Here is a 15,207-nt window from a genome sequence, read left to right on the forward strand (position 1 = left end):
GGAAGTTCCCCAAATATCTTTGACTCTCCTTAGAAACCAGTGCTAGGTCTCACTCATGACCAGTGGCATACCATGGGCAGCATCCGGGGGAGTTGTCCACTTAGGCTCAGTAGTAGACTGTTGGAATTTAGATCAGCAAAATATATTTTTAGAGAAGAGTTCTGTATTCGTTTCCTATTGTTGCTGTAACAAATTACCATAAACTTAATGTCTTAAAACAACACTAATTTATTATCTTACAGTTCTAGAGATCAGAAATCTGAAAATGGGTCATATAGGGCTAAAATAAAGATGTCAGCAGGGCTGTGTTTTTTTCTGGAAGCGCTAGGGAAGAGTCCATTCCTTGCCTTCTCTGGGTTCTAGAGGCTGCCTGCATTCCGTGGCTCATGGCCCCCTCTAGCAATGGCATCACTCCTCCCCTGCTTTTGTTGTCACATCTTCTCTGACCCTGATTCTCCCGCTTCCCTCTATCCCTTATATGGACCTTTGTGGTTACATCAGGCCCACTCGGTTAGTCCAGCTCAAACTCTAACTTGGTCACATCTGCAAAGTCCATCTTGCCAGGTAAGAACGCATTCACGGGTTCCCGAGATTAGGATGTGGACGCCATTGGGGAGGCCATTATTTTGACTACCACAAGTATTTTGTGACTAGTATTATTTAAAATTTCTGGCTCATGGTGATAAAAATCAGACTCAATGTATTTTATTACTCATTTGTAAGTTCTGTATAAACAAAGCACTCTCTTATTGCATGGCATAGGATTGGCACACTGCCTCCTCTGGGTACCTGATGCTCATGACTATTGTATGCTTTCTTGAACCTATTTAAAATGTATACACTTTGGTAGCGAATGAACTTTATGCCTTTACTACTTCTTTAAATCTTGATATTTGGAAATTTTGGATGCTGACTACCCATTCCTCAAGATTTAACTAATTATCATACCATTTTCTCCTGACTGTAGAAGCTTAATTCTTCAGCATAAATTCTTTTGGTAAAGCCAATTGCTAATCCATCCTTTTGATGATTCAAGTTTCTTTTCTGTGGAGTATCTGCCACATCATCATATATACGAGGAGAGAGAGGCAGAAAATGATTCCGGGGATATTTTCCAGCATAGTATTTTCTAGGAGAGTTATCTTAATGTGATCTGCCTATGTGTCCATCAGAATCACTTAGGCACTTATTAAATCAGGACCTAGGATCTAGAGTAAATATCTGGTGCCCATGAGAATCTAGAGGTGCTTTGTATACGCATTTAGTTTTGGGAACCACTCTTCTAGAATATGCTCTCTTCTTCTAAGACATAGGAATGTGTTTCTAGTAAACATCTGAATCATCTGGCAGTTGCTTTCCTTGTGATAATTTTCATCTCCACCCCCACTCCACAGGAAGCCTATGCTATTTTAAACAGATTTGAAGTTGAAGTAACCAAAGAAGAATCAGAAGGGGTTGATACCTTGAGATATTCCTTCAACAAATTGCAGAGCAAAGCTGTAAGTACAAATTTAATTCTTATTTTTTATTAAGTCACTATCTTCAGAAAACAAGATATTGCATACTTTTTAAAAGCTTAATATATATTAATAGTTTTATTGAGATATCCATATGCCATAAAATTTATGCTTAAAATTCATAAAATTTTAAATTCATGAAATCTACCATATATAATTCAGTGATTTTTAGTATATTCACAGAGTTGCATAACCACCATCATTATCTACTTTTAGAACATTTTCAGTCACCCCAGAAGAAACCCCATACCCATTAGGAATCACTCCTCATTCTCCTTTTCACCCCAGCCCCTGGCAGCCGTTAATCTGCTTTCTGTCTCTATGGATTTCCCTTTTCTGGACACTGAATATAGACACCGTCATACAATACGTAGTCTTTTGTGGCTGACCTCTTTCACTCAGCATAATGTTTTCAAGGTTTATGCATATTGTCCCAAGTACTGGCACTTCATTTTCCTAATAGCTAATGATGGCATCTTTCCATGTACTTATTGACCATTTATATATCTTCTTTGGAGAATTTAAATCCTTTGCTTGCCTGAAACTAATATAAATGTTGTATGTCAATTATACTTCAATAAAAAATAATCCTTTGCTTGTTTTTTTAATTGGGTTGTATATTTTTGAGTTGTAAAAATTCTTTGTATATTCTGGATACAAGTCCCTTATCAAAGGATTTGTAAATATTTTCTCTCATTCTGTGGATTGTCATTTCACTTTCTTCCTGATGTCTTTTGAAGCATGCAAGTTTTTAATTTTGATGAAGTCTAATTTGTCTATTTTTTCTTTTGTTACTTGTGTTTTGGGTATTGTTGTCAAGGAAATAATTGCCTAATCCAGGGTCATGAAGATTTACGACTATGTTTTCTCATGAGAGCTTTATAATTTTAGCCCTTACATTTAGGTGTCTGATACATTTTGAGTTAATTTTTGTATATGGTGTGAGTTAGGGTCCAACTTCATGCAAAAGCATGTGGGTAGCCAGTAGTCTCAACACCGTTTGTTGAAAAGAAAAGACTATCCTTTCACCAACGAATTGTCTTGGCACCCTTGTTGAAAATCATAATCATAATGAAAACCACAAATGTAAGGGTTTATTTCTGGACTCTCAATTCTATTCTGTTGATTCATATGTCTACCCCAAGCCAGTACCATACTGTCTTGATTACTGTAGGTTTGTGCTGTTTTTTTTTTAAAGTTGTGGTAAAATACGCATAACATAAAATTTACTATCTTAATCATTTTTAAGTGCACGGTTCAGTGGTGTTAAATATATTCAAATTTCTTTGCAACCCCTCTCCAGAACTTTTTTGTCTTGCAAAACTGAAACTCTATACTCATTACACAACAACTCTTCATTTCTCCCTTCCCCCAGGCCCTGGCAACCACCATTCTACTTTCTGTCTCTATGAATTTAACTACTTTAGGTGCCTTATATGAGTGGAATCATACAATATTTGTCTTTTTGTGACTGGCTTATTTCAGTTAACATAATGTCCTCAAGGTTCATCCATGGTGTAGCATGTGTTAGAATTTCCTTCCTTTTCAAGTCTGAATAATGTTCCACTGTATACATATACCACATTTTGTTTATCCATCAATGGACACTTGAGTTGCTTCCACCTTTTGGCTATTGTGAATAATACTGCTGTGAACATGGGTGTGCAAATATCTTTTTGAGACCCTGCTTTCAATATTTTTGGATATATACTCAGGAATAGAATTGCTGGATCATAAGGTAATGGCTATTTTTAATTTTTTAGGACCACCATACTGTTTTCCATTGAGGCTGTATCATTTTACATTCCCACCAATACTGCACAAGGGTTCCAATTTCTCCACATCCTCGCCAACACTTGTTATTTTCCATTTCCTTGATAGTAGCCACCCTAATGGGTGAGGTGGTATCTCATTAAGATTTTGATTTGTATATCTGTAATGATAAGTGATGTTGAGCATCTTTTCACATACTGGTTGGACATTTGTATATCTTCTTTTGAGAAATGTCTATTCAAATCCTTTGCTTATTTTTAAATTGGGTTTTTGTAGTTGTTGAGTTGTAGGAGTTCTTTATATGTTCTGGATATTAACTTTTTATCAGATATAGGATTTGCAAATATTTTCCCCCATTGCATGGGTTGCCTATTCACTCTGTTGATTGTGTCCTTATGATCTTTTTTATTTATGTAAGGTAGGTAGTGATGTCCCATCTTTTATTCCCAATTTTAGTAATTTGAGTCCTTTCTCCTTTTTCTTGGTTAGTCTAGGTAAAGGTTTGTCAATTTTGCTGACCTTTTCAAAGAAGAAACTTTTGGTTTGCTGAGTTTTTCTATTCTCTGTATCATTTATTTGTGCTTTATTTTTTATTATTTCCTTCCTTCCGCTTGCTTTGAGTTTAGTTTGTTCTTTGCCTAGTTTGTTAAGGTGGATGGTCAGGTTACTGATTTGATTTGAGATTTTTTTGAGGAAGATTGGCCCTGAACTAACATCCATTGCCAATCTTTCCCTTTTTGCTTGAGGAGGATTGTCGCTGAGCTAACATCTGTGCCAATCTTCCTCTATTTTGTATGTGGGATGCCACCACAGTATGGCTTGACAAGCGGTGTATAGGTCCACACCCAAGATCCAAACCCGTGAATCCCTGGCCACCGAAACAGAGCATGCAAACTTAACCACTACACCAGCGGGCTGGCCCCAAGATCTTTTTTCCCTTTAATGTATGCTTTTATAGCTACACATTTCTCTCTAGGCTCTTTTGAAGCTGGTAAATATTTACACACTGCGAGTTAGACGTGAGAGTGAACTCCAAGGGAATGTCCAGATTCTTTAATTATACTGAAAAGTTTTATGGAATACTAATTAAATTAAATTAATGTTGGTTTAAAATTTCTTGTTTATGGAAAGATTTGTCGTTAAGATTGAAGCAAGGCACAGTAGCAAGGACACAAAGCTGAAACTGGGGTCATGACTTGTGACTCCATCTCTGCCATCAGCCAACTGGGTGATCTTATGCAAGTTAATAACCTTTGTTTCTCAATTTCTTCATGTGGTCATTTAGGAATATTTTAGGAATTTTTTTATATGCAGTTATGAGGCTCGCTTGAGGTAATGTATATGAAATATCCTTTAATACTCATGTTTATTTAAATTCATGTTAAATGTTGACTAATTGCTTGTTTTGAAAAATGCTTGCTGGTTGGTCAGGAGAGTGAGTCTTAGGAAGGAGATGGGGAACCATCCACTGAGATTCAGTGAGGCCCAACTTTCTGTTATTGTCCAATGGAAAAAATTCATGTGGGTTGATCTTTCAGCTTTTCAACTGATAGTGTTAAACCCACTGACCCATCCTTTAGTAAAGATAAACAATTCTATGCTACAATCACCGTTAAGCTTAAAATAGTATGTGTTCCAAACAAGATAGATGCTATTGCTGAGAGCAATTAAGAGCAGGGGCCCTGAAACCACAGCGGCAGGTTCTGCATCTTGACCTTGCGTCATACTGGTGCTGGGACCTTGAGCAAGTTACGATACTCTCTCTCAGCTTCAGTTGTCTTACCTGTAAATGGGTAAAATATTTGTATTTACCACACAGGGTTGTTCTGAGGATTAAAAGACTTAACCTAGGTGAAGATCCTGGCAGACAGTAAGCATGAATTAAGTGCCAGCTGTTATAATTGAAGGTTTAAGCAGAAGCTTTGAAGACCATTGTGGAAGAAATTTGCTTTTTTTTTTTTTAAACCTGGACTAATACCACTTTCTTTTAGGGAACTGTTCCAGCCATGGCAACCACGTGAACCTACTAGAGATTGCTAATGCCAGCCCTTGGCCTGGCCCCAAAGACAGCATGTGACCCAGATTGGGCCTATAGTGATAACGGTTACCCTGGCCTCAGTGGTGGCCTGAGCTGGGTCAGCCTGAAACCTTTTGTCTAACTGCAGTTAGAGAAGATGGCTTTGCCTCTTGGGTCATGAACTAGAATGATTTGAGGCTCCTGTTGGTGCATTTGGCTTGTTTATTTCTGTGTTTTTATTACAAACAACATTGCAGAAACATCTCTGTTCATACAGGACATCTGTGGGATGATAAACTGGGTGGAATAGAATTATAGTTTTCATTTAAGTGCAGTACTTTCACTCTCACGTTGAGTATTCCTTTTTATTCTAGGTTTCTGTACAAGATGAACTAGTTCAAGTGCAGCCAAAATTTAAAAGTAGTCTACTTGAGTCCGTGGAAGTTTTCCGTGAGGATGTGATGAACTTTGCGGAAGCATATGAGACGGTAATTTAAGCATTTGCATGCAGGGTGTTAAAGTGTTCTGGAGTATGTTTATATGAGATGGAAATGATGAACCCTGAGAAAGACACTGTGATCTGTACCTTGTATATAAGAGGCTATATTTGCACGTGTATAGCTATCCAAAAAAGGGGCTAGCTCGTCCTTTAAGCACGTTTTGTAGAGGAAGAAAGAAGATTTAACTGTTAAAAGGAGCGACAACTTTGGTGATTGTGGAAGAATCAAAGGATCTGTCTTTCTCAGGGCCAGAATTCTCACAGTTGAACGTGTAATACAATGGTTGGAAGGCTGGAAGAAACTAGAAATACCCTAATACCAGGGTATTATGCCACTGATTTTTTTTTTCACTAATTCTTAGAGAACCAAAAGGGTTGCTGGAAATAAATAATCAATGTCATACTCGGTCAGTCCCACAGACTATTCAACCCGGTCTAATGATTATAATGGTTGACCTCTTTGAAGTTAGACTCAGAAGTTGGGTATATTCCCCTAGAATATTCTACTTTCTTTTAGTGGTCACAATGGATCTGGATTCATAAGATAATTTAAGCCCTTGATGCTGCTTATATAACACTTTCTTTTTCACAAGTACTAAACTGATCTCTTTTAATTGGATTAATTAACATTTGATTGCACGATCATTCTACTATACTGGGAATCTGGTCTATTATTTTGCATATCCGTAATATTCATGATTGTTCAGGCCATCTGGGGTCCTTTTTGCAACTATGTTCTGGCTTGTGGCCACCAGGGACTGCCTTTTGCTTCTTCTAAGTATTCAACCTTGTGAATCTCTATTTCCATTTTGGGCTGAACAATTTAGTGAAAGGAGTCTCGTCTCCGAACTCTGTATCAACAACCATAGCATTATCATTTTTAATCATGAATGAAATGAAACAGAGCTCTAGTGGTACAAACTTCATACAGCATGTAATTTTGTCACATTCTTTATTACCTATGTCGAGATCCTTTAAAAATGAGTAGAAGTTGGAGTGATGCAAATGTTCTAGAACTGATTGTGGTTATGGTTGTGCAACCCTGTGAATATACTAAACCATTGAGTTGTACATTTTAAATGAGGGATCGTACAATATGTGACGTATTCCAATAAAGCTTTTATAAAAAATAAATGAAAGCTTCCTGTACAGAACAAAATTAGACCATTTAAATTAAAAATATTTATTTATTTAAAATGAAATAATAGATAAACCAAATAAATTGATAAATATATATGACTAAGAATTAAAATTCATTACAGGAAGGACCCATGGTTCCAAATATACCACCCCAAGAAGCTAGCAACAGGCTACAGATATTTCAGGTAGAACTGCATTTATATATTTATTTTTTTTGGTTACATTAACAATGCATTGTTATTTTTTAAAATGATTTTAGGGAAAAATTTATGTTTTACCTTAACATGGAAAAGTTAATATTTAAAATGCATACAGGTTTTAATTATGTTCTAATCTGCTAAATAATGTAATTGATTCCTTTTCTTGGGTCCCTCCATGCTTTTCTCCACACACTATCTCTCTGTATCTTTAGAGAATGAGACTTTAATTTTGAACTTAAGTGTGTACCTTATTCTAGTTCCAAGCATCTTATTTGTATATAAAGTGATAAAAATTCATAGAATAATAAAATGTATTAAAATAAGAATTTCAATATTGACAAATGGTTTCCCTATCTTCCATCTGTATCCATTTTTTTATTTGATTAATGTTTTATTGAGGTAACATTGGTTTATAACATTATTTAAATTTCAGGTGTACATCGTTATATTTTGACTTCTGTATAAACCACGTTGTTTTCACTCCTTAAAATCTAGTTACCATCTGTCGCCGTACAAATGTGTTTCTTTACCCCTTTTGCCCTCTCCTCTCCCCACATCACCTCTGGCATCCACCAATCTGTTCACTGTGTCTATGTTTCTGCTATTGTTGTTGTTTTTATCTTTCACACGTGAGTAAATCATATGGCATTTGTCTTTCTCTGTCTAACTTATTTCACTTAGCTTATTACCCTCAAAGTCCATCCAAGTTGTCATAGATGGTAAGAGTTCATCTTTTTTATGGCTGAGTAATATTTCATTGTATATATACACCACGTCTTTTTTATCCATTCATCCATTGATAGGTACTTGGGTTGTTTCCATTTTTTGTCTTCCTTCTCAGCTCCTTTGTCCCACCTCAGACCACACAATACTTGTTGGATCAGGCCAACCATTCACCATCTTTTTGTATGCTCAGATTGCTGAGCACATCTGGAGAAAAATCACATACCCATTTGGATTAATGTTTTGCAGATTCATGAATTCCTAAGTCAGCTAGCCCCTCAGGAGCATCAGGCAATTCTCTGTCCTGTTTCCTGCAGTGGCTGTACTGTATGTTCATGTTCTCTTTATGTCCCCATCCCACCTGCATTCTCGGTCATTAAAAACAATTTGTCAGATGCCTGCTGTGTGTCTTGTTGATAGAAAGGTGATTAAGACATGGTTCTTACTTCTAAGCTGCTGAAATATGGTAAGGAGACAGAGAGCTAGATAGACAATCGCCAAACTGTGGTGAACGCTGTGATCTAGGTATGAGAACTTGTGTTAGGGAAACAGATGTAAGGAGCTCCCAACCCAGATGGAGGCTGGTGGGGCAGGGAGAGAAGGCTTCCTGGAAGAGGAGGCGTCTAAGCTGTGTCATGAAGGACTAGTTAGAGTCAACGAGGGGAAGAAGGAGGAAAAACAAGTTAGGGAGAATTTGGGGCTCGTACAAAGGCCCAGCTATGAGGAGATAAGCAGGGAGATTTGGGGAGATGTAAGGAGTGTAATGTGGGGTGCAGTGTGCAAAGAAGATGGTGGGGGAAATGGGGCAGCGGAGTGGGCAGAGATCACTCATGGACGGCGTTGTAGGCTGTGACAAGGAGCTCAGAACCCATCCTGATGAGGGCTGGGGGGCTCCCACCGGGGAATATGATCAGATTTGAATTTTTAAAATAGTCACGTTTTTAGAAGATTTCTCTGGCATTAATGTGGAGAATGGTTTGGAGGGAGGATGGTCAGACTGATGGCAGTTGCAGAAATGCAAGCAAGAAATTATAAAGCTTGAGACCAAGCAGGTGCAGTTGGAATGAAGAAAACTGGACAGATGATGAGTTTATTAAAGCTATCCACTGGATGGGCTTGGAGCCTGGGTTGAGGGGAAAGATGAAGGTTTCCCACGTGGGCAAATAGCTGAAGGAGAGCTGTTTACTGCAGTACAAATACGGGAAAAGGAGTGTTTTTGAGATTTGTTTGAACAGATGACCTTGTCTCCAAATTTACTGAGGAAATTTTGGGTCTGTGATGTAAATTTCAGAGAGACGTGACCCCCTTCTTGTCCAGGGGACCTCTCTACTGTCTCCCTTCTCTCTTCTTAGATTGACCCTTATCTCTCTATTACTTTTAAACTCTTCCGCTTTACTAAATCTTCCCAATCAGCATTTTAAAAACTGTTTGTCTTTGCTTCTTAAAATAACAGTAATAAAAATCTCTCTCTGTTCCGTCCCCCTCTCCTGCTCCCACGTTTTCTTTTCTTCACCTGGCCCCAATTTCTGCCTCCATTTATAATCAGGCAGCTTCCTGGTCCTCCCACCAGGAGATACAGAGCTGGTGTCCAAAAACTAGTGTTTCTTCTTTACTAGGAAAATCCAGATTTGGCAGCAAATCAAGCCATATGAAGGCTTTCTGTAGTTTTGCAACATACTGGGTGGGTATTTCTAAATATCCCTTTACATATGTTAGAACTTACTTCATATCGCTTGGTTATTGGGTTTTTCACCTCAAAGCAAATAAATGGAGGAGTGGAGTCAGTAATCTTGTCCTGTTGCATTATGTGTATGTTCCATGGATGGTTCAGGCTGGTTCCATGCATCCTTTTGCCAAAAAGTTTCAATCAAGTTGGATGTAATCTCTCAAGCTGCAGGTTCTCCTGAGAGTGGTAGGGGTATTTCAGGCTTTTTCCATCATAACCGACTGGAATATCCCTTGATTTGAGTGTTTTAAAATAGAAAATCCATCCCATGATAAGAAAAATATTTCTCCAAGATCATTGGAGCAACTGGGAATTGCAGCTGATTTTTGGTGGAATAAACTTGTGCCAAGTAGATGAAATCATCTGTCACAGAGGCCAGTGTCTCTACTGCTTGGTTCCAGGGAGGGTGGGTCTAGCCTAGGAGCTCTTGTGGACTTCTATAAAGTAGGATGGGTGTGCTGGCAAGTTTTCATGGGATGCAGTAGGCGCAAGCCTTCCACTTATGTATGATGTCCTCAGACAAAACGTCTAGTCCCTGGTTATTGTCGGGGTTCTTCTCTCTCTAGAACTATGGTGCTCATTCTTGGACTAAAACCAGCTCCCTTCATCACCCTTGCCAGCACTTTACGCTGGACTCTAGAGGAGGCTCTGATCCTTTGCTTCCTGAAGCCTTCAGGTTTGGATCCAGGGTCCCAGGGAAAGGCCTGGCCTGCCTCTCTGGAGGAGGCAAGACTAAGACTGGCCTGCTCACCTGGTGGCTGCCAGCTGAGCCAGGAGGAACCCTCAGCAATGACAGCAAGATGAATAATGAAATAGATAGTAATGTTGGATGGTGATAAGTGCCAAGGAATAAAATAAAGCAAGGAAGGGCATAGAGTTCTGGGCTGTGTGTATGCGAAGTGGAGGTACAATTTAAAGTAGAGTCTCCAGAGAAGGCCTCCTTGAGAAAGTGACATTTGAATAGAGACCTGGAGAAGTGAGAGAATGAGCCAGGCAGATAGCTGGAGGAGCAGCTTTCCAGGCAGCCGGAGGAGCAAGAGCAAAGGCCCTGAGTAAGAGCATATGTGAGAAGCAATAAGGAGGTTGGTATGGCTAGAGCAGAATGAGCAAGGAGAGAGCAATAGCAATGAGGCCAGAGAGGTAAGCAGACTGTGGCAGCCTTGCCGGCTTTGACTCTGAGAAGAGTGACATGATCTTACTGATGTTTTCAATGGATCACCCTGGCTGCTGTGTTGAGAACAGATTATAGACAGTGAAGGGTAAAAGCAGGGAGACTAATTAGGAGGTTATTGCAGTAATCCAGGTGAAAGGTGATAGTAATTTGGACCAAAGTGGTGGCATTGGGGTTGATGAAAAGTGATTGGAGCCTGGCTGTATTTTGAAGGTAGACCCACTTCCTTGTCTTTCCCTCAGGAGTTTACAATTTATTGGTCAGCAACTGGGACTTTAGTGTGCCACCCTTTTACCAGGGGTGTGGTCACTTCATTGAAAAGACAATGTAGGGCCGCTCTCTTGCCTTCTTGCCCCTTCTGTTCTGCCTATGCCTAGGGGTGTGAGCTGAGCAGGATGTTTGCCATGCATCTGGCTGCACATGTGACTTGGGGTCAGATTTGTAGACCCATCTCTCTTTAAAAACAGGTGCCCACTCTGCCTCCTCAGAAGCAATTGCCAAGATCTAGACCTGGAGAAGAAGCAGGAGCCTTGCCTTGGGCCTCAGCTCCCAGCGGTGTTCTCTGATGGAGCTTTACTCTGGTTTCCGGAGTTAGTGGGCACTCGGCTAGCCTGCCGACAAACCTGCTATTTTGTTCCCGGTTTAGCTGGTGCTGTAGGTCTTTTTTTTAATTATTATTTGGGACTTAAATGGAAAAAGGAATGAGTGATTGGCATCCATCAATGGTCTTCACCACATTAACAAGATTTTAAATGTCATTATTTGAATGTACGTTAACTTGGAAGTTTTCGTTTCTCCTTTCCTGATGTTCACATAGTCCCATGAGCTCTTCATTCGGTAATTTTTTTTGAGTAACCACTATACTAGCCAGCAAGGAATGTAAAAAATGCAAAATGTGGCCCTTGCCCTCTAGGAACTAAGAATTCAGCTGAGTTCCTCCAGTGTCGTCACATCTTCCTGATTTGGCTCCTGTAAAATATGCTAATGGGTCTGTTAGGTCTATATTACTAGCTGAGCATTGTCAGGTCTGATGCCAGATATTTTCCAGGGCTGGGAACTTACGATCTTTATTGATATATTATACTGTTTACGTGGAGCACTCGTGTCTTGTCACAGGTGGATTATTTCTATTAGCTTTTATGCTTTTAACACTGTTAATATTTAGCGTTCTAAGTTAGGAGACTCAAATTCCAATTCAAAAGACATGTGCATTAACCTTGCTGATTTAAATTGTGAGAATTATTTCAAATGGCGTTAAAATGGAATCCTTCATTTTATAGACTCTTTATTGCTTGTCGAGAAAACAGGGTTGAATGGATTATACTAACGCTTCACTCATTTGAACCTTGTAGGAGAGTTGACCAGTTGAAATTAGTGAAAAAGCCTAAATTATAGATTTTTTAAAATGCAATTTTATTGCTTTCAGATGTATTTATGGGAACTTGAAATATAGGTCTTCCGGGGACCACTTAATTTAGTAAAGAAATAATTTTATATAAAATGGATACTTTTAGAATGCTTGAAAGTTAATTTTCCTAAGTGCTTAACTTTTCCTCTGATAGCTTGATATCAGTGTAAACTTGCTTCACAAATCCTCGTTTCACAGATATTATTAAATAAACCTCAATGTGGCTTTTATTCCAATTATCATAAATTCTAATTTAATGGGGTCTGAATTAACTATATTTTACTACAATTTTAAAACCTTTTTCTAGGCCAATTTTGATGATCTGTGGAGGAAATTTGTTACATATTCATCTGGTGAACAACTTTTTGGATTGCCTGTGACTGACTATGAGGTTTTACACAAAACTAGGTAAGTTTAGAAACTGTACAAGTGTTACACGCAAATAATTAAATACTGTCCATCCTTAAACCTTTTGTCCTGCAGAGAAGAGCCTTCCTTGGAACACTCTTAAATAGTCCCCTTATTCCTGGCTATTCCTGACCCTTTGGCGACACAATCTCCAAATACAGAAGCAATGTTCTAGGAGTAGAAAATACATTGCAGAAATTCTGGGTGTTCATGGCCTATATTTAGCCTGTGCTTTATTTTTTTATTATCGCTATTTTTGGTTAGCGTCAATGATGGTGCAGAAGCACAGCAATTTTGGATAACTTTGTTTGTTTGGAGGAATAGCCATCCTTAGCTCTCAATCCCTTCTTACTGCGTTTGTGTTAATTGCTCCTCCTCGTTGGGTAGACACAGAACTCATTGAGATTGAAGGCCAAGGAACTGAATTGATTTTAAACAGTAACAATCTATTTTAAACAATGGATCAAGGATTTAAACAAGTATATTTTAATAGAATTTTAAATATAACTTTCCACAAAGGCAAAATTAAAACAGTGGTATTAGCTTATTAGGATCTTGGCTTTAGAAAAGAACTTTACGTTAACTTCTTTTAAAGTCATTGCATGAAAATCATGGCAAAATGGACTTGAAATTGTCTGAAGATAAATTAATGCTTCAGTCGTTTAGGGTAGATGGTTTGTATTCTTTTTCTAAAGTAGTCATTTGCCAAGCTTAACCCAGTGACCAATTGTGTTAGAAATGCAGACATCTGCTCCTTGCCCCTGACTTACTGAATCAGAATCTCTGGCATTGGGTCCTAGGAAATCTGCATTTTAATAAACTCTCTCATTAATACTTTTGCACCCTCAGTCTGAGACTCAATGTTTTATTTTAACTCTCAGTATTCTAGGAAAAGTAGTCATCCTCGTTTACCATCTGGACCCATGGACCCTTTTTATTTTTTTATACTTTTAAGTAATTTATGAATAATTTACAGAAGTAAGAATAAAGGCATGGTGAAAAACAATTTTATTAGAAAATTAATAAGAATTTAAGCAGATAAAACCCAAACTTTTACTCAATAATGTCCTGGTTTGAAGATATATATACACAAAATGGAGACCGACTTTCGAATGCAACCAACTGCTCATCAGTTGCCATGCATGAACCTGGAACACACCCATCCTGTAAACACTGATTCCAGATATCAAATCCATCTGCAACAGCTTCTAGCTTATCTTCTGTTTTTTCTTGCACTTGCATTTAACAATGCACAAACTCAAGACTGTTGAAAACTTGGACACTCGTGATTTTGTTGAAGAGATGATCACCATCTTCTTTGCACTATAAATACAAAAATCTTTATTTTTAGATTTGAACGATCAATGAATTTTTTAATTTCTGCATCTTCTATTTCCTCTGAACACACATCTGCCTCCAACATTTGTCTACTGTGGACTGCATCAAACAAAACCTCCTCAAACATCATAAATAATGAGAGAACACTATCACTTATCTTTTTCACAAAGTGGGATAGTCTAGGATCTGTTGTAAGCCATTGCATGATGAAGCCCTGGCCTCTACTGAAATATACTGTTCACTCATCAATGACTGAGTTTAATAAAATTCATCTAGGTTATTCTCGTCTAAAGGCTCATAGTCTGAGATTTCACTTACACAATCAGTTTCACTATCAAAATTAGTCTAGAACGCTGCTGTCTGTCTCTTTTCTGTCTAGTATGTGGGAAGCACCTGCCTTTGTCAATTTTCTTCTCTTTACTGTTTTATGTGGAAAATGAAAAAATTCTGAATTCTTAACTGTATTAAGTGAAAGCCAAATAAACAAAAATCCAAAGACTACAAAAATGTTGTCTCCAGAGTTCTTTCTTTATACTTTCTTGAAAGGTGATGCACTACTTTGGGCAACACAACAAGAAACCTGAAGGATGATGCAAGAGTGGTTATTTTTTTCACAATTGCCTCATCCTTACAGGAGATTTCATCATTCTCTTTTCTTATTATTTTAGTCATTTTCAGCATAGTTGGGAATAATCAGTGATTAATAGTGAAATAGGTCCTAGGATGGTGAATTAGCAAAATGAAACAAGAATTGGAAAAGCAAGATAACTAAGATTCCAGAATGTGTCTTAGATTTATAAAAAGATTCAGTGCACCCATATGGTAATTGCAAGATAGAATGAGTTTTACTCCATTAAAAACATAAGCAATTTTATCTTTGGTCTCTGGATTATCTAATAAATAATGAAAGTTGTGAATATCAATCCTTGCCAATAGTTAGAACTACTCAAGAAATAAACTCAAAAACTTAAATTGGGTCCAGTGGCCCCTCATGATGTGCTTGGGGTTGAGGAATTCCTGGGAGATGCACAAAGTTTGTTGAGTGGTCAATTTTTGGTGTTTTACACAATGAGGAACTTTTCCTTTACTTGGATTGGACCTGGAATCCTTCCTTTTATTCTCATTTTGGATATAACTTTATTTGGGCACATGGGAGAAAGCTTTTGGTAGGAAAGTGATGTTTAAAGTTATACTTAAAGGCAGGCATTCTTGTAAAAATCTATCTTGCCTTTGAAAGAAAAAATCAAGTAAAACTTTAGCCTTAGCTTTGATCTTATTAACAAGTTT

At 37.9% G+C, this 15,207-nt stretch overlaps 1 protein-coding gene across 1 annotated transcript in view; it reads left to right on the forward strand.

Annotated features, from left to right (window-relative positions):
• DNAH8 (dynein axonemal heavy chain 8) overlaps positions 1-15,207 on the forward strand; it is a 283,834-nt gene that overhangs the window by 96,353 nt on the left and 172,274 nt on the right. Inside the window, exons 30-33 of the mRNA XM_070245526.1 lie at positions 1,395-1,499; positions 5,682-5,795; positions 7,069-7,131; positions 12,482-12,582. Coding sequence (XP_070101627.1) covers positions 1,395-1,499; positions 5,682-5,795; positions 7,069-7,131; positions 12,482-12,582 — 383 coding nt within the window. The remainder of the gene's footprint in view (positions 1-1,394; positions 1,500-5,681; positions 5,796-7,068; positions 7,132-12,481; positions 12,583-15,207) is intronic.

Source organism: Equus caballus, chromosome 20 (assembly GCF_041296265.1).
Source record: "Equus caballus isolate H_3958 breed thoroughbred chromosome 20, TB-T2T, whole genome shotgun sequence".
Lineage (NCBI taxonomy): Eukaryota > Metazoa > Chordata > Mammalia > Perissodactyla > Equidae > Equus > Equus caballus.